Genomic DNA, 20,790 nt, shown 5'->3' with positions numbered 1-20,790 from the left:
GGAATGTCTCCCAGTTAGGCTACTCAGGGGTCAGGGACCCACTTGAGCAGGCAGTCTTTCCATTCTCAGATCTCAACCTCCGTGTTGGGAGATCCACTGCTCTCTTCAAAGCTGTCAGACAGAGTCGTTTGCATCTGCACAGGCCTCTGCTGCTTACCCTTTTGTTGTTTAGCTGTGCCCTGTCCCCAGAGGTGGAGTCTACAGAGACAGGCAGGTTTTCTTGAGCTTCTGTGAGCTCCACCCAGTTCGAGCTTCCCAGCGGCTTTGTTTACCTACTTAAGCCTCACCAGTGGTGGGCACCCCTCCCCCAGCCTCGCTGCTGCCTTGCACTTAGATCACAGACTGCTGTGTTAGCAATGAGGGAGGCTCCGTGGGCGTGGGACCCTCCCAGCCAGGTGTGGGATATATTCTCCTGGTGTGCCCGTTTGCTTAAAGCGCAGTATTGGGGTGGGAGTTACCCGATTTTCCAGGTGTTGTGTACCTCAGTTCCCCTGGCTAGGAAAAGGGATTCCCTTCCCCCTTGCGCTTCCCAGGTGAGTCGATGGCTCGCCCTGCTTCAGCTCTCACTGGTCGGGCTGCAGCAGCTGACCAGCACCAATTGTCCGGCACTCCCTAGTGAGGTGACCCCAGTACCTCAGTTGAAAATGCAGAAATCACCAGTCTTCTGTGTCGCTCGCACTGGGAGTTGAAGACTGGAGCTGTTCCTATTCGGCCATCTTGCTCCGCCCCCCAATCTTACAGTCTTTAGTAGCCCTGGTCAAACATTTGCAGAGCCCTGATGGAGTAATGGGCCTAACCTCACTCTGGAGAGAACCATTTCTGAGCTGGAACTACCCAAAACTGTTACTCATCCCCTCCCAGCTTAACTCCTAATGAGATAGAAGAGATCATCCCTTCACTTTAGCTATTTGACAAAAAAAGGTGTACCATTTTGGGGAAAAATGATTCAGTCTCCTCTCCTTTGTCCGTGATACATATCATAAAATTTAAAAAGTGTAAAATATATGCAGAAGCAGGAAAATGTTATCCATAATTTAGTTTTAAAAAAGCATTCATAGTAGCAGACCTGCAGATGCAGATGACACAGATTTTGAAATTAGAGACATGAACTTTCATAATCTCTTTCCTTAACTTAGAGAGATATGTAGGAAATAATCTCTTATTTATTTGATGCTTGTAATTCCCTCAGTTTTTTCCCCCTATCATACTGACGAAAAATCCAAAAACTTGAGAAGTTTGGCAAGATTGTAGGGAAACAGGGACTTCCATATATTGCTGGTTGAAATATAAAATGCAATTATCCCATGGAGGAGAATTTGGCAATACTGAGATAAACTATGAATGCATGTATTTGGTTTTTTTTGACCTATGGATTTCAGGTCTAAGAATATATCCTGAAGGCACATGTTTAACAATGTGAAAAAGCATATGCAAAAGTTATTCGTTGCAGTATTGTCATTGTAAAATACTATAAACTACCTAAAGTATAGAACAAAGAAGACTGTTTTTACTGGCCAAATTTGAGATAATTTAAGCATTAAGATAGATAAGAAAAATAATAGTTGGTTGAATAAACTACGGTACATGCATACTATGGGGTACTATTAACTGGCTTAAAAAATGAGAAACATCTCTATGAACTGAAAGGGAGAAGTTTCCAGAATATATTTTAACGTGAAAAATAAAAGAGAACATATGCAATATGCTACCTCTTGTGAAAGAAAAGAACAGAAAACAAGAAAATGTACATGTACCTGTATAATTTTGTAAAAAGAAACAAGACTGATAATACAAAAATGAGTGAAACTGGTTACTAATTAGGGAAGGGGATGAGCGGGTAGGGTTGCAGGGGAGGGGAGGAAATGTTGTTTCTCTTAGTATACCTTTCTATACAATTTTGACTTTTAATTGTATGTTCATGCTTTACATATACAATAAAATGAAATAAAATTACAGTGGTGGGGGAAAACCTCAAACTAAATGCAAACAGTAACAAGTGAACTTAATGGCTTTCAATGAGTAAAGTAACTTCCTGAGGAAGTTAAAAATTCTTTTTATCATGGAAAATATGCATAACATAAAACTTATCATTGTAACCATTTTAAATCTGTATCTATTAAAAGATTTTTCTTTTTTAAGAGACAGGGACTCACTATGTTATCCAGGGTAGTCTCATACTCCTGGACTCAAGCGATCCTCCTGAGTAGCTGGGGCTACAGGTGCACATCACCATGCTTGGCTTATCCATTTTAACCATTTTTAAAGTGTACAGTACAGTGGCACTAAGTACATCCACATTGTTCTGAGGCCATCACCACTATCAATCTCCGAAATACTTTTCATCTTGCAAAACTGAAACTCTACACTCATTAAACAACAACTCCTCATTGCTTCCAGCACCTGGCAACCACCATTCTAGTTTCTGTCTCTATGAACTTGACTATTCTAGGCACCTTATATGGGTGGAATCATACTGTATCTGTCCTTTTATGAGAGGATTATTTCACTTAGCACAATATTTTCAAGGTTCATCCATATCGTAGCATGTATCTGAATGTCATTTCTTTGTAAAGTGGACATAAATATATTGCATGTATGTTACGCATTTTGTTTATCCATTCATTTGTTTATGGACGCTAGAGTTGCTTCCACCTTTTGGTTATTGTGAATAATGCTGATATGAAAATGGGTGTACAAATATCACTTTGAGACCCTACTGTAAATTCTTTTGGATATATGCTCAGAAATGAAACTACTGGATCATACAGTAATTCTATTTTTAATGTGTTGAGGAACTGCCATATTGTTTTCTACAGCAGTTGCACCATGTTATATTCCTACCAACAGTGAACAAGGATTCTACTTTCATCATATCTTCACCAATGCTTGCTGTATTTCTTTTGATTTTGTTTTTTTAGTAGTAGCCATCCTAATGGATGTGAGGAGATAACTCGCTGAGATTTTGGTCTGTATTTTCCTAAAGATTAGTGATGTTGAGCATCTTTACATGTGCTTATTGGCTATTTGCATGTCTTCTTTGAAGAAATGTCTATTCAAGTCCTTTTTCCATTTTATAAATGAGTTTTTTTGTTGTTGTTGTTGAATTGGAAGAGTTTTTTTGAACAATATTCTGGACATTAATCCTTTATCAGGTATGTGATAAGCAAATATTTTTTCTGATTACATGGTTTGCATTTTCATTTTGTTGATAGTGTCCTTGGGTGCACAAAAGGATTTAAATTTGGTGTAGTACAATTTATCTATTTTTTCTGTTGTCTGTGCTTTTAGTGTCATTTCCAAGGAATAATTGCCAAATCCAATGTCATGAGGCTCTTCTCCTACATTTTCTTCTAAGACTTTCATAGTTTTTGGTCTTATGTTTTTCTGAGTTAGTGGTGGCTAGAGCTATTTCTTAGTGTCACTGTGCCTGCGTCACGGACTAGGGAAGTCAGACATCACCTCCAAAACACTTGAAACTAAAAAATACCTCAAATTAATTAAATAGGACTTTGATCTATTTTGAGTTAATTTTTGAATACAGAATAATGTAAGTGTCCAACTTCATTTATTTGCTTGTTGATATATTATTTTACCAACACTGTTTGTTGAAAACATTGTTCTTTCCCCATTGAATGATCTTGGCACTTTTGTGGAAAATCAATGGACCACATATATAAAGGTTTATTTCTGGGGTCTTTATTCTATTCCACTGATTTGTATGTCTGTTTTTATGGCAATATTCCAAATAAGTTTAGGGCACAGTACTTTGGCTTCGGTCTGAAGAAATGCCTGTAATCAAATCTTGAACTCTTAACAGGCTTGTTTGCTGTAGTGGTATGAATATCCTGAAACTATTTTGTGGGTATTGTAGAACTGAGCAAACGAGTGAATATAGCGAGGTTGTCCAGAGCAACGTGGAAGATGGGAGATAGAAATACATAATAGGGGAAAGTAAACAAGAACCTTGGACAAATTCAAATTAAAGGCATCAGTAGAAACATATTTTACCCACACACACACACACACACACACACACATTTCACGTCTAAGAATATACCCTGAAGACACATGTTTACCAATGTGAAAAAGCATATGCAAAAGTTATTCGTGCACACAAAAAACACATTTGTGTGTGTGTGTGTGTGTGTGTGTGTATATATATTCCACTGAAAAACCTAGAAACAATGACACACTGGAGCAATAAGCAAACTGAGAGACCAGATCTTGGTTTCTAAATACTATTCACCATTCAAAGGAAGCAGGAATCCATAAAAGAGTGGCTTATTCAAGGGCTGGGGCAGGGAAAATACCAGATGTACCTGGAACATCTCATTGTACCAGAAGAAAATAAGAAAGTATTCAAGAACGATGAAGATACATACAAAAATTGAAGGGGATTTCAGTGGCCAAATGTGGGATAATTGGATCGTCAAGGTAAATAAGAACAATAATAGACAACAATAAAATAAGAATTCATGAGTTCAGATAGTAAATAATAAATTAATAAATGAATGACAGAAGGGAAAAGCTCTTCATACGGTAGAATGCTGACTAATCAATATAGTAGCAATGAAGGATTTAGAAAATCACCCCTTATAAGCCATCATAGTGAAAAGAGATTTAGGCAAGAATCATGATGCATATACAAGTGGGAGATGGAGAGTCTGACAAGAGACAAGATATTGGCATAGTCTCAAAGTATCTCCTTACAAATGTCTTTCTTATTTATTATAATCAGGAAGCAGGTAGCTGTAGAGTGGAGAAGCTTAACAATACAGTTGTCTATAATCAACTTTATCAGTTAGAGGCAAACGGCCCATATTCAAATGTAAAAGTCTGGGCTTTGAGAGTATGACTGAGTCAGTATTAAGACACCTTTAGAAACATCTCAGTGTAGGTACAAGGCATGAAAATATGGGAGGATGAAGAAACAGAAGATGTTATCTTGGGGAGGAGAACTGAGGAACACGTGCCTACTATGTGCTCAGAGCTCTACACTGGAACCACAGAGAGCAGGGGACTAGCCTGCTGCCCTTATGCCACTTCAACAGTCAGCAGCAGCCTCCACCTCCATCTGCCAGCTCCTTCAGGGTTGGCTCCAGCAGCTGTGCTCACCCTTCTCGTTGGCCATATGCATTGGGGTGATTGATGGGCAGGGTGTAAAGGCTCAGCCCCATCAGCCAGATGGGGACACTCTATTGGCAATGCTCAGGATGGAGCCCTTACTGGCCTGGACTTCTTCCTCTGCCAATCCTGCTTCCCCCACTTCCTGTCACAGGCTCGATGATCTGTAATCAATGTGTACCCAAACTCCATCTCAGCCTCTGCTTCCCAAGAATCCAACTGGAAACAGGCTTCTTGGAAAGTTACTGATTTTTTCCACTAAATTAAGAAGGAAAATATGGACAAATCATACACTTAAAAAAATACATTGTTTCAAAAGAGAGCAACAGATGAACACAGGCTGTTCCAACTAATGAAGATCTTGTTTTTGGAGATCTAATGAACTAATGAAGATCAGTCATCTGGATTGGGGGATGAATTTTCGGAGATGCCCAGTTTTGAGAAGAAACAGGTTGGATTCCATATTAGTTCTCTAATACAAGCCTGCTGTAACAAAGTACCACAAAATGGTTGGCTTGAAACAACAGACCTTTATTCATTCACAGTTCTGGAGGCCAGAAGTCCAAGATTAAGGAGTCAGCACTACCATGCCCTTTCTCCTTGCTCCTAGGGCTGACAGCAATCTGCGGTGTTCCTTGGCAAGCAACTTTATAACGCCAATCTCTGCTTCTGTCATCACATGGCCTCCTTCCCGCTATATCTGTCTACATATGGTGTTCTCCACTCTGTGTGTCTGTATCCATGTTTCTTCTCTCCTACGGACATCAATCATATTGGATTAAGGGACTACCCTACTCCAGTACGGCTTCCCCGTAACTTACATCTTACTTATATTTGTAAAGACTCTATTTCCAAAAAAAGGTCATATTCACAGGTACCTGGGGTTAGGACTTCAACATATCTTTTTAGGAGACATGATTCCATCCACAACAGATTTCCTCCTAGATTAGCCCACTGAAGCTGCTTTAGGCCTGAGTTTTAATGCTGAACTGTAGCAGTTGCACTGAAAGTAACAGAAATAGGAACTCCTCCCTCTGTCACTACTTAACTCCCTAATCTCCTTGGAGGCGGCTCCCAGCAGCAGCGTGTTGGGGTCTTTAGAGAAGAGAAATGAAGAGAGCGAGGAAACTTTAGATGTAAGACCAGCCAGAAGGTTGTGTGGCCTCTGGAGAGGGAAGAGGCTCTACTGCAAGCAAGTTGGGATCTGTTTACCATTAGGGAGAGCACCATAATTAATTCAGGCTTCCTGCATGTGGAATCATACCCTTAATCTTGATGAGGGTGAGCAGTGAGTTGGCTTCACCATTACCCAGGAGCTTTTGCTGAAGTGAAGGCTCTGAGTGGTGGCACATTGCAGTGGGGGATCCCATGGTGCAAGGTAATCCCTCTACTGTGCTGGTGGCCACAGCTCCAGGAGCAGCTTTGGGAGAGTCCTTGTGTTCAAGGAGGGTGGGAGGCAGAAAACAGCCGGGTGAGGGCACAGGAGCTGCCATGCAAAGGTGGGCACATCTAGAAAGCCATATTCATACAAAAATATAAATGTAGATCAACTTAACTAAAAATAGGTCCCCTGAACCGAAGAAGTCTCTGCCAATATATGAGAAAGTTAAGCATTTGTTGAAAGGTTTTGAAGTAGCTCACTGTTACAAGGCTGGGGTTTGTCCAAGCTGGAGCTATAAAAACAATTACAAAGGTGCTCTCAGTAGCACAAATGTACTGATTCTCGCATTTGACATGGAATTTTTATAGCTTATTTGTGGATGGAAAATAGCGTCAAATATTTGCAGGAACTTGTCTCTTTCTTCAGAAAGAGTTGTGGCTAATTAGAATCTCTGTTTTATTTTACTCCCTGACCTCTCAATTGGTTTGTAAGGTATTAAGTGATGCACAAGAAATTTGTTTGAGGTATAGGAGTTGTTTTGCATAAAAGCATCAAAGATGGTATCCAAATATGTTAAAGTTATTAGGCAATTTAAGACAGTGTCATTGTTTTCTTTAGTGGCCAATGACTGTGTAAAAGCTCTTGCTTCCTATTTAGCATTTCAGGATACATTAGTGATGCATTATTAATGTATTAGGAAGTGTTATTTTTAGACAAGCAAAGCTATTTGGTAAAAATGGGAAAGAAAGAGGGTATTCATGCAGGCACAATTTAGTAAAAATATATGTGGAGCTAAAAGGTATATTTGTGGCCTGATTTGAAGCATGACTGAGTCTATATTTATTTGATGGTTTGCACCTGAAATGTAGAAGATACTCAGTCAATATATATTTTTGAAAAACATCCTACTTACACTACCATTTTCAAATAACATTTGTGAGAGAAAATAAAAGTTATTTGATTCTTTGAACAAAAAGGTAAGTATAACAAGTAGTCATAATTTGAGACCCCAATTTCAATTAGGTTCCTGCGAATGTTTAAATGGAATATCTCTTTGATTATCTGTACAATGACACAAAGAACCCAATAATTAGAAAAAACTTGTAGATAATTGGAATATGTTTTAGCATATAAATCACATTATATATGGTGTTATATTATAATTCTTATGAGTGTTAGCAAAGTCCTAGAATTCCCTAAGGCTCTAAGTTGGACTGCCAAGATATAAAGATAGGAGAGATAAACTTCTGTGCCATTAAAACATGTGGAAAATGAGTTCTGTGATAATACAGTAGTAATTTTGGGCCTATTCCATCCATTATCAGTATCTGTCATAATTCACATTTTGCACATTTTGATTTATCAGCCAATTTGAAGTGCAAGTTAGAAGGAAGGAAGGTGAATCAGAAGTGAAAATTGACTCAGGAATTCTGCCTTGCATGGATGAAAATCTGGAGTTAGTGTTGTGATACTTTTTGTGAACCCTACCTAAGTAAATATTGAATATAATTTGATGCCTAAGTGTGTCCCAGAAATTAGAAAGAATTGTGGTTCCTTTTCATTAACAGTAAATCTATAAGGATTGGATGGATCATATTTTTCCTTGACTGAAGAGAGAGAAAAATGGATAGCCAATATTAGGAAGAAGTACAAGCCATCAAGAAATTGTGGGCATGTCCTATGGTTGGAGAATGAAGGAAGTATGCATGAAATCATGGTCCTATCACTTTGGAGTTGAATGATTCCGCTGAGATCATCTTGTCCTGTAGACCCCCATCCTTTGGCAGGCAGTGCTGCAGTTCTGCAGAGGGCTCTTAGAGAGTGTGGGGAGTAAACAGTGGCCTCATGGGTGGGGTTCTGGGAACCCAACGCTTTCTGCAACCAGAGAGGCCCATCTGATTAATATATTTGGGTTTTACATAACATTTTATGTGAAGAAAGACTCTGCTGTATGGAATAACAACGTTTAAAGTCAATGTAGTTGGGACCTTCACTCTGCCACAACCTCTGTTTCAGCAGCATTATTGAGGAATGGAAATAAATAAAGATCTACAAAGCTACACATTGGCACATGTTTTAGGGGTCTCTTTTACTCGCATTATCAGATTTGGCAAACTAGGTTCATCCACTCTGTGAGCATCTGTGCAAATCCAACATGCCAGGTTTAGGTTTCTAAAGAGATGTTGGGGAAGACTTCATGAATCCTAGCTCAGGGTTCTTAAGGGGTGGGTACCTCTCCCCTCTAGCATGCCAGACATCATCATATCTTGCATGATGGATGCTCATGAGCTAGTCTCATGCATACATGCATTTTCCAACAAATACTTACAGAACGGCCACTAAATACCAGCTAAAGTGCTTAGTCAATATTCCAGAATGTCTAGAATGAGCCACCTGGCAACCTGAAAGTAGACACCAATTTACCTTTCTGTTGGAGTGAAATGTTTTCATGACCGTTTGCACATAACGTTTTAATATGCTCAGCGTGTATTCCAAGTAGAATTATCAAGAAATGACAAGCCTCCCTTTTCCACCCACATCACAGAACTAGATATGGGCATCTGAATAATAAAGAAAATTAACGGTTTGTAATTTTATTTTAAAATATATTTATTGAGTTCCAAAAATGTGGATGGGTGGGGTGAGAATAATTACAGGACAGACAAAAGCTGGTACTTTGGGGGATGAGGGCTTGAGCTCTAAGGAAGCAGAGAAAAAGTAAGTCTGGTACTCGGAACTCCCGTCCCTTGCCTGACAGAGAGAGGGCAGTGATGTCTGCAGAGGGAGCTGTATCTAAAACCAGTATAGATGGCTGTGGGGCTCACAGTGCAAGAGTGACAATGGACTGATATTCTCTAGAACACTTCTGGTGTATTCCAGCATTCTGAGACTTGTATCCTCACAGTCAAGATCCCAAGGTAGAGCTAAGATTCTGAACCCTGTATTAGTCAGAGTTCTCTAGAAGGACAGAACTGATGAAAAAAAAAATACATATATATATAAAATGTGTGTATATATATTATGTGGGTGTATATATATAATGTGTGTATATATGTGTGTGTATGTATAGATATATATATGTAGGATATATGTGTATATATATATATATACACACACACACACACACACGAGTTTTTAAGTATTAACTCACATGATTACAAGGTCCCACAACAGGCTGTCTGCAGGCTGAGAAGCAAGGAGAGCCAGTCTGAGTCCCAAAACTCAAGAACTTGGAGTCTGATGTTCGAGGGCAGGAAGCATCCAGCATGGGAGAAAGATGTAGGCTGGGAGGCCTGGCCAGTCTCTCTTTTCACATTTTTCTGCCCGTTTCTATTCTAGCCAAGCTGGCAGCTGATGAGATTGTGCCCACCCAGATTAAGGGTGGGTCTGCCTTTCTGAGCCCACTGACTCAAATGTTAATCTCCTTCGGCAGCATCCTCATAGACACACCCAGGATCAATACTTTGTATCCTTCAATTTAACCGAGTTGACACTCAGTATAACAATTTCAGCCCCAAAGGCCCCTGTTTGAGGGAGGTGACTCAAATTCCTAGTTTCTGAGCATAGCCTTTTCCATTGAATGTTGACCATGCGGTGGATTTTTTTTTTTTAATCTCTCTGAAATAAACCTCTGTTTACTTGGAGTTTTATAAGCAGGACTCATCCAAATTTGCTCAGAACTTTCCCAGTGTTAGCACTAAGAGTCCTGTATCCTGGAAATTCCTTAATTCCTAAGCAAACTGGGGCAGATATTTATCCTAGGGAAATAAGAGCCAAGCACATAGACCAGGTGTTCCAGGTACCTACTGTTTTACAATAAAGCATTACAAAAGTGATCAACTCATAAAAACTGTTTTGTTTGCTCACATTCTGCACTCTGGCTGGGATTAGCTGAGTGGTTCTTCCGCTGGTCTTGCTGATGGTTGCTTGTGTGGCTGCATCCAGTCAGTGAACTGATTGGAGAATGGGCTCAGCTGGGACATTTTGGCTGCGCACTCTCTCTCTCTCTCTCTCTCTGGGTAATCTCAGGACTCTCCCTTTCTGCACGCCCTCTCCTTGTTATTTTATTTTATTTTTGCAGCAGGGTAGCTGAATTAGCTGAATTTCCTATCTGGTGTCACAGGAATCCCCAGAGTGCAAAACTTGCCTGGTTTCTAGGTTGGTGGGGACTGGAATTACCACGGCGTCACTTTCACCACATCTTATTGATTAAAGCTGGCCATAGCATCATTCTAGAATCAAGGTGAGGGGACTACAGGACGACACAAGAGTGAATACCAGGTGGCAGCTCGCTGAGGTCTACCAATGTAACAGTTTCCTCCAGAGACACAGTAGGATGCTCACCTGGACTCATAAGATTCACTGCGAGTGACCACTTCTGACGCCTGTTTGTAGGGCACCACCTGACTTCCTCTCCTCACACTCTCAGTGAGAATGGAATATGAATAGTTTGACCATTGGTCAGAGCCAACAAGAGCTCTGGGTGTAGGGCAGGTTTATCCCTATTATTCGTACTTCTCCCAAGCATTAGTAAGAATAATAGGGATGGTGAGTCCCTGTTAAGGTTGCTAAAAGGTTTCCAAGGAAGCAACAAGTTAGGGGGCCTGGGTCTCCACGGTTGATGCGAAGCTATAAGGGACTTGACTGTTCCATGCACCATTTCTTGAGGAGTAGTCTATTCTAAAGTTTCTGCCCAGCACAGGAATTTTGGAGATGACCAAAACACATCGCCTGTCTTCCCGAAGCTGACCCTTCTCAACGCGGGTCTCCCCACCCTGCTAACTCTTGTTTTAAAGTTTAAACAAGTGTCAGCGATGGTCCCTCCCCGCTTTGCTCTCCACCCGTCTCTCTCCTGCAGCTCTAAATTGGTTAGTTTCTCAGCCAGGCCCCCTCACTGGGCTGTGAGCCTCCTGAGGGTAGGGCGACCTCCATACCTTCTTCTGCAACACCCAGGGTGGATGGAGGGGGCTCTGTTAGCTAGAGACTTTTGGGAGCAGCAAGGGACCAGCCCCATAATCTCCACTTCAGAGCAGCTCCAATCCAGCTGACTTCCACATCCCCGGGGTTCTTCCTTTTTTTTTTTTTTGGTCTCCCCTGTTCTTTTTTTTTGCTGGAAAGAATCAGGTCCCCTCACTCTCTCCCAACACGAACTGCGTTAAAAGAACCCCCGAGCTGCCTCTGGGCCCAGGGACTTCTGCTTGGCTTGCTTCCCTTTCTCCTCTCGACACTCTTCCATCATTGAGGACACAATCTGGCTTCTGGCTTTTCCCTCTCTTTTTCTTGGCCTCTTTCCCTTTCTTCCCCCGCCCCTTGTCCCCGTGTCACAGCCAGTCCCGACGCATCCCGCCCCCGCTCTGTCGCTTTAAGCTGGTCCCGCCGCTGCGCCCCGCCCTCACCCCTCCGCGCCCCGCGGCTCCCCGCCGCTTCTCCCGCTCCTCCCCTGCTCGGCCCTCTCCTCCTCCTCCCGCTCCTCCTCCCGCTCCTCCGCGCCGCCGCCAGCCCCGCTGCGCGCTCTGCTCTTCGCAGCTCCCCGGACCCGCAGCCATGGCCGACATCAAGACGGGCATCTTCGCCAAGAACGTCCAGAAGCGACTCAACCGCGCGCAGGAAAAGGTCAGCTGTGGGCTGCCGGGGCTGGGGCCGGGGACGCCAGGCGGGGGCTTGGCTGGAGGGCACCGGCTGCGGCGGCGCGGGGCCCGAGCCTCGGGGTGCGGCGCGCTGCGGAGCGGGGCCGGGGCCAGGGATGCGGGGACGCCCTGCCCTCCGCTCGGTGACTGCAGCAAGGCGCGACCGGGGCGCCGCGGGGAGGACGAAGCGCCAGAGACCCGCAGACCCCGGCCCCGGAGGCGCGGGATATGTCCAGCCCGGGAGCCCGCCAGGGGTGGCCGCTCTCCTGGCCCGAAGCCGGGCAACAGAAGTAGCAGGTGCGGCCGCTCGCTCCCTGCGCCCGGAGCAGAGCGCATCTCCCGGCGCCCGCATCTCCCGGGTCGGCTCCCAGCGCGCCCGCAGGCAGCTCGCGCGGACGCGGCCCGCAGATCAGGGCGGGAGATTGCGGCAGCAGTCCTTGCGGGGGATTTTGTAGCTACTTAAGCGCAGTAGACAAGAACGATTTAACAGAGAAGCCACGAAAATATCTCCCAGGACCAATAGGGCAGGATCGTGATCACAGAGTGCTGTCTAGCGAGTTCTGAAGTTCAAAACAGAGAGCTAGATACACACACTTTTATTTTTGGTCTGTATGTTTGTGTCCCTTTTGACGCCAGTGTCCTTCTTTAGAAGGTCAGAAATAAATATGACCTGAACCTAATAGTTCCTTTCTGCACATTTCTGCACAAAGAGGGACCTTTTATTGCATTTTAAAAAGTCCAGATTGCACAGATTGGGTTCTCTGTTGTTTTGCAAGTCCGTCAGTAAATTGCCCACAGTAATTTTTTTCCCCAGAGATGTGCATTAATGGAACCCATGTCCGTAGCAAGCACAGCCCCAATCAGGTGGAGGGGAGTTGTATCAGGCACCAGGCTTGCCTGGCTTCCTTGGTGACTGCTGTATCTGACGGCCCTAAGGTCTTCATTTGTGTCCTGAGCAAAGGACATTTCATTTATATTGTAGCTTGAGCATTGTACTTGAAAATCAACACCGGCTAATGAGCCTCATGATTGGTATCACTTGAACTGTGTTCTCTTTCACGTGGCAGTATTTTCCGTCCCTAGGGTATGGGGTGTTTAGCGTTTTCCTGTTTTACTGGAAGTCGAATTTGCCATGTTGCTCAGGATGGCAATGAATTTCCCTCTTCAGACCCAATCTCAGGCTGCCTCCCAGTTTCGGCTGACCCTGAGTTGCTGAGCAGAGGGGGCACTGATCCCTTTTGTCCCCAGGCCCAGAGGCTTGGTGGCTGCCTCTAGTCCCTCCCTCCACACATGCACACTCTTCATGCAGTAAGAGGATTGTATTTCTTTTAATATCTACCCAAGCTCATCCTGAACTAAAGTGATCCTCCTCCTGCCGCTCCCTCTGCAGCTGAATTAGCAAGGCTGCCTGCTCCTTTGCAGGCCCGGGTTACTTGTGCAGAAAGTAGCCAGGGATCTGCTGGCCTTGGGATCTGGGCCAGGTTTTGTCATCCTTTTTCCACACTTCATTTTACCCACTTGTAGGTACTCCTCCTCCTGCCTTCCAAGTAATTACTTGACTCTTTAGTCTGAGGCTTTTCACTGAATCCACTTTCCATCTGTGAAGGAATTCAGTGGTATGGTCTGCCTTTTCACATATTGAATTATTTCTTAATCTAGGTCACCAGCTGTTAATATGCTCAAAATAAGTGAAAAGAAAACCTAATCTCTCTTGCAGAGCATTCAAGTCCTATGAATTGTCAAAACTCACTTTTTCACGATCAGACTCAAGTGTAATTTATGACCGCAGTTGTGGATGGTGGTCAGTCTTCTATGCGAGCGGGGGTAAGAGTCCCTCTTGGGGGCTTCAAGCGTCCTATTTTCTTCCCTGGGGAAAGGTGCTGATGAAAAGTGCCTGCCACACCTAGTATAGGAGGTTCAAACACTAACAGGCTGAGAGTATAGGGTCTGCCCCAGGGTGAGTTCTGCCCCCATTTCTGAGTCTGTGTAGCATCCGAATATGCTTGGCACAAAGAGAAGAGGGCATGTGGACATCCAGATGAAGCAGCCCAGCCCCCAAATGGAGGCCGCTGGAGAATGGAAAGCACAGTATGTTACTGTGGGAGGCTCCATTAGACATTATCCCCCCGTGATTCCCTCTTTCTACACCTTTGGCCTCTTCCTCTTCTCCAGAGCAGACTTTCATCTCAATAACTATAGACCATATATATTCTTGAGACGTTTTACTTCTTGTTTTTACAACCAAATTTTCTTAAATGAGAGTCCACTCCCTTGACTTTCTTATCATCTGTGCTTCACCTAAAAGCTTGCATACGTTTAGGCTCCAGCTGCACGTCCAAAATCACTCTTAGAGGTGACTTATGGCTTTTTATGAATTTTAAATACTTTTTTTCTTACTGAAAGTCAGTGAAGATTCATTGGAGAAAGGCTGAAATGTATTAGTCAGCAGAAAAGAAAACCGGAAGGCTGAAATGTACATATAAACAGAAAAAAACTCCAGCAAATTAGGAAACACATAATTCTACTACTCGGAAATTTTACTACCATTTGATGTGTATGTGAGTAGATCTTTTTCCATGTGTGTATGCATTTATACAACCAAAACAGTTTCATTGCTGTATGTTTGACGACCTGTTTATTTCACTTCATAATTACGAACATCCTTCTATACATGTACATATTTTCCATCAATATTTTAAATTATTGAACACTATTGGAATGTATGGATTATAATGAATGCCTTGTCTTTTGAATATTCATTTTCCAGTGTTTCTATAAATAAGTACAAGTCAATAAGCAAATTTGTAGGGAGAATGTTTGCACACATCTTTATCTCCTTAGATAAATTCCTAGAAGAAGACTTATTGTGTCCAAGGTTTGCCTATTTTTATTATAGCCAGATTGCCTTCCAGAAAGGTGTACCAATTTACATTCTCATCAGCAGTCCATGAAACACTTGCCAACGCTGGATAATAAAATTTAAAACAATATTTAGCTATGTCATTGGATAAAATTTGTTCATGATTAATTTCATTTGTTTGATTTTTAAAAAGTAAATTTTTTGCATTCCTGTTTTTATTCTTGAATTGTGCATTTATATTTTTGCCCATTTTCTGTAGCATTTCAATCTTGTTATTACTAAGGGCAAAAACTTTATCAATCCTGAGGGTAACAACCATGCTTTCTTCCTTTTCTATTTGCTTTTAAATTGTTTGGTGATTTCTACTGGTAAAATGTTTCTGTTGGTGTTTTATGGATATCTACTTACATGTATTGGTTGGTTTTTTCTCATTTCTCTTCTGTGTGGTTGAATTAGTCAGGATCCTGCTACTTGCAGGTATCAGAAAGCTCAACCCAAACTGGCTTAAGGAAAAAGGAATTTAATTACTACTAATAATAATATCTAACAATTTATATATGGTTCTTATACATATAAATTTAGGTTAGCTTGCAATGAATGAAAGCTATATATTCACATAAGATATATGAATATCTTACCTATATTAGGCTATATATGTATTCTTATACATATGTATATATAAAAGTATACGCAGACTATATCCTTCCTTCAGCATTTTTACAGAACTATTTGGTATAACTCTCAATGGCCCAAACTGGGCCTTCTGCCTATCTCTGGAAGAAAAAACATCTCTGAGAGCAAGGGCCAAGACCATGGGTTGGACTGGTTGAATTAGGCCCGAGTCACAAGCCAGTGCAAAAGCCAGGAATGAAGATTCCCCTGAATGATATGGACTGTTAGTGGAGGAGGTAGGGAACTCAGAGTACACAATGGGGAGTGGATGCTGGGCTGGCAAAATAAATGATATTCACAGAGGCGTCCCTAAAAGACCTTCTCCATCCCAGGTTTATATAAATAATCACATATTTAATATTTGTTCAACATTTTTATGTGTACAGTTAAAAAATATTAGTAAAATACTTGTCATGAAAAACTGTGTATCCTTCGCCTACTTTTTGATGGGGTTGTTTTTTTCTTGTGAATTTGTTTAAGTTCCTTGTAGATTCTGGATATTAGACCTTTGTCAGATGGATAGATAGCAAAAATTTTCTCCCACTCTGATGATAGTTTCTTTTGCTGTGCAGAAGCTCTTTAGTTTAATTAGATCCCATTTGTCAATTTTGGCTTTAGTTGCAATTGCTTTTGGTATTTTAGTCATAGAGTCTTTGCCCATGCCTATGTCCTGAGTAGTATTGCCTAGGTTTTCTTCTAGGGTTTTTATGGTTTTAGGTTTCACATTTTAGTCTTTGATCCATCTTGAGTTAATTTTTGTATAAAATGTAAGGAAGGGATCCAGTCTCTGTTTTCTGCTTATGGCTAGCCAGTTTTCCCAGCACCATTTTGTAAATAGGGACACCTTTCCCCGTTGCTTATTTTTGTCAGATTTGTCGAAGATCAGATGGCTGTAGATGTGTGGTGTTATTTCTGAGGTCTCTGTTCTGTTCCATTGGTCTATATATCTGTTTTGGTACCAGTACCAAAACAACTGTTTTGGTTACTGTAGCCTTGTAGTATAGTTTGAAGTGGGGCTTAAAACCTAGATGATGGGTTCATAGGTGCAGCAAACCACCGTGGCACATGTATACCTATGTAACAAACCTGCCCATTCTGCACATGTATCCCGTATCCCAGAACTTAAAGTAAAATTAAAAAAAAAAAGAAAGAAAAATAGCAGCCCCCTGTTCCCCTCTCCTCAACCTTCAATCTTTTCAGAGGCAATAGTGCTAACCATGAGATTTCTCAAAAATTTTTGCTTATACAGCTGTTTCTTGATCTATCTTTTAATGTATGGTGAAGATATGTAGATTTAGTGTTTTTATTTCTCCTCTAGTTCTTCCCCTAATTATATACTGAAACAAAAATTGTTATTGCAAAATATTACATTTTAAAGATTGAAGTCCAATTGTGATTGAATAAAGTGCACAGATCTTAAGTGTTCAGCTTCATGAGTTTCTATGTATATGGATATCTGCATCGCTACCACCCAGATAGGTAACAGAATATTTCTTCCATCCCAGTTACCTATGATTTCTTTGCCTTTCCTGTTCTTTTTCTTTTTATGTTCATACCTTTTAAATTATTTTACTCTCTTTTCCCTGAGAAGCACCTTTACGTGTACTTATTGGTAATTTTGATAACTTCTTTCGTGAAGTCTCATTAAAGTCTCTTGCCAGTATTTTATTTGGGTCCCTTGTCTTTCTTTTATTGCTGTTTAGTTCTCTGTGTATTCAGGATATGAGTTCTTTATGAGGTGGACATCTTATATTTTCTTCCAGACAGTGTCTTGCTTTTTAACTTTCCTAGTGGTACCCTTTGATGAGTGACAGTTTAAAGTTTTCCTGAAGTCTTATGTAAGGATTTTTTCATGCAACTTTTTGTTTTTCCTGGAGTTACTAATTGCCTTGCCTTTAAAAATTTGCTTATTTTTTAAATGAACTTTAAAACGTTGTTTATTCTTGCTTCATCAGATATGTCAAATGTTTATCAATATTGTTGTTTGAGGTTCAATATATCAAATAATGTAGTTGCTCATTTTCTTATCCTGGAGATATCCTTTTTGGATGCCTCTGCCCTTTTGCAGTAATCTGGGCTGATTTTTCTGTAGACCTGCTGCATACATGTCATCCTCGGTCTTCTTTTGCCAGTGTTGGGGTTGAGGAATGGACCTGAAATCTCAACTATCCTATATTCTGTATTCCTGGACTTTCAAACAGTCCCTTGTTGTCAGTGTGCTTCATTCTTACCTTCTAGGGTGTGTGGTGGGACCAGGTTGTAACCCTGAGTGCGTTTGTGTGTGTAACTGTGCAGTGAGAATTGGTTGCTTTTTCATTGGTTGTTCCTGTTCCTGCATACTTTTTTTCTTGTAGTTTCCTCTGTTCTGCTGATTTCTTTCCATTCTTTCATCTTTTTTAGCTTCTATAAAATGTATGGAACTCTCTTATTCACTAATGCTGCCTTTCCTGTTCTTGTCCTTGTATGTTCATAATTTTTTATTCCTTTACTGTTGCTTTAGTTGGGCTTTGGAATGAGATGGAAATAAGCACATGCAGTCAACCTGCCATGTTTAACCAGATACCTTTATATTTAAATACTTGATCTCTCTGGGATTTTTTTTCCCCATCTTCTTCTGTTTGTGAAATCCAGTGGCATTTATTTGGTCTTACCTCTCTTTGACCTCTATGCAATATTTAAATCAGTGAAGCACTGCCTTTAAACTTTTTTTTTTTTTTTTTTTATCGTGACGCTAGTGAGCAGGATACTCAGGAGGCTGAGGCAGAAGAATCTTCCAGGCTTGAACCTGGAAGGCAGAGAATGCAGTGAGCCGAGATCATGCCACTGCACTGCAGCCTGGGTGACAGAGCGAACTCCATCTCAATAATAATAATAATAATAATAATGGAGTTAGACTATTTAAATTCTAAGGACCTGCCCAGTTTGATATACTTTGATATACTTTGTGTCGTTTTCTCTGTCCCAAGCGATTATTATATAATTGTCTTAGGTACAATTTTTGTTCATGCATTACATCTTCCAAACTAAATTATAGGTACTTGAGGACAAGGACCAAATATCTTGCGAATTGTATGTACTCAGTGATGACGTACTGATTTGCCTTTCCATGTCCTTGCTTGTTAACTTCCCACTCCTGAAAACACATTGCCTTAAAGAATCCTTGCACGATTCTTTCTGTGACTTTTGTGAAAGTATCATAAGGGTTTCATCGTCATTTACTTTGTCATTTTGTGAAAATAGTACAGCAAATGTAATTATCCTTATGGATTCTATACATGGTGGGAACGCTATAAATATTAGGTTGAATCACATGGAACTGTCATATTTGTAAGTCAAACAATCAAATATTGGCAGAGTCATGTGCTGCAACACAATGTTGATTGAGTGATATGGTAAGAAAACAATGTTGTCTCCTTCTACCTGTCTGGTTGTGTGACATTTGGGTTCTTTTTCAATTGTTGCTTTGCCGATGCCTGCAGTTTTTGTTCTCAAGGAGAAATGTGGACGGTGTGCATATATAAACAGAATAGGAGAAGGAAGATCCTTCTCTGTCAAGGAGATTTGTACTGTGAGGCCCAGGGCCTTGTCTGTAGAAGAGTAGTTTATACGGCCACGTTTACTTTCGAGGACACTTCAGAGACCAAATCTCTGAGACATATCAGGGTTTCTCTTTTTTCAGATTATCTGAAATCTCTTTTGTTGCCTGCTTCTATGTTTTACAAAGCTTATGCCTTCTTTTCCACTAGGGTTATTTTCTCCAGCTGTACTGGAACCTTCAAAAATTAAAAATAATAATTATGGGACATTCTCAACAGAGTAAAGTTTCCTTCTTCTACCTTTTTTGTTAATGCAAACATATATATACTAACATATCCTTCTTTCTCCAGGAATGAGTAGAGCAGAGAATAAGAACTGTAGGAACTCAGATTTTAACATTAATAAAAGTTACCATTCTCCTTTAAAACATAGCATATTTGGTCACATTTGAAAAACTAGTTTTTTTAATACACCAAACTACTTATCATAACAGAAATATTTGTATAAACAGTATGGCCCCCTTTACTTGGTGTATGAAATTAGGTCGTATTTATTTAAATATTCAAAGTAAATGATTTCTCCTTCCTACCCAATTATTATGAGAATCTCTTACTCCTCCCTGGGGTCCCTGTCTCTTGTGATAATTTCAGGAACCCATGGTGAGCTTCCCTTCTTTAAATGAGTCAATGGTTTTTGCTACAGCTTTGTGAGAAAGGGTTCCTAATGTGAGTCCAGCATTCTGTCCGGAGCCATCAGGCCCGGAATTAGCCGACCTCTGTTGCTTGATCTCCGCAAAGCGGAGACAAGACGGCACATTTCCGGGTTCTTTATTATAAACCTTTCCCGCGCGCGCCTAAATTTTTCCCGGGCGCGCCTAAACTGTTCCCGCGCGCGCCTAAGTTTTTCCCGGGCGCGCCTAAACTGTTCCCGCGCGCGCCAACCTTTCCCGCGCGCGCGCAAACATTTTCCCGCCCAGGAAGATATGCAGCCTAGGGCGCAGGCGCGATCCCGCGCCCAGGAAAAGTACAAACCCACGGCGCATGCGCGATTGTAATTTGAGAAGACCCGGCCCCCCGTCACCGCCCTGGCCCAACCTCTTCCTCTGCCAGCCTATGTAAGGCATGACCCTGCATTCAATAAACGAGACTTGATCAGGCTATTTGTCTTGTCTCCATTTCTCGTGTTTTCTTGTCCCCTCCATTCCCACTCCCCCTTCCAGGGCCCGTTCGACTGTCCTGCGGGTCGGGACAAGCATTCGGATACTGTTCTCATCCCTGGAGCACTGCAGGGAACAAGAGCACAGTACAGTGCCCTCACCTGTGGGTCTTAGGGTGGAGACAGGGGCTGGAAGCCTCTCTCTTCTGGGTTAGACTCAGCTTCAGTATGCCTGAGCTCCACATGTGTGAGCTCTTTACAAATGAATATCCATGAACATTATACAAACCATTCCCAAATTGTACAAGCCATTCTCAAATTTACTTGTGCATCTACACACACAAATTCCCCCTCGCCCAAGATTTGCTAATAGTACCAGGGTTCCAAAGTTAGGAAAGACTCAATATCCGCACACATTGTGCCTAAAATTATCT

At 41.5% G+C, this 20,790-nt stretch overlaps 1 protein-coding gene across 4 annotated transcripts in view; it reads left to right on the top strand.

Annotated features, from left to right (window-relative positions):
* The first annotated feature begins 11,838 nt into the window (after window positions 1-11,838).
* The window catches only part of AMPH (amphiphysin), a 247,059-nt gene continuing 238,107 nt past the window's right edge, over window positions 11,839-20,790 (top strand). For all 4 annotated transcript variants that reach the window (XR_004433135.1, XR_004433134.1, XM_033193703.1 and 1 more), the window contains exon 1: window positions 11,839-12,118. Coding sequence is in view for 2 of the 4 variants with exons in the window: in XM_033193703.1 (XP_033049594.1) it covers window positions 12,050-12,118 (69 nt within the window). In the remaining 2 variants the exon portion in view is untranslated. The remainder of the gene's footprint in view (window positions 12,119-20,790) is intronic.

Source organism: Trachypithecus francoisi, unplaced genomic scaffold (assembly GCF_009764315.1).
Source record: "Trachypithecus francoisi isolate TF-2019V2 unplaced genomic scaffold, Tfra_2.0 Lachesis_group4, whole genome shotgun sequence".
NCBI lineage: Eukaryota > Metazoa > Chordata > Mammalia > Primates > Cercopithecidae > Trachypithecus > Trachypithecus francoisi.
This window is presented reverse-complemented; position numbering and strand designations above follow the sequence as displayed.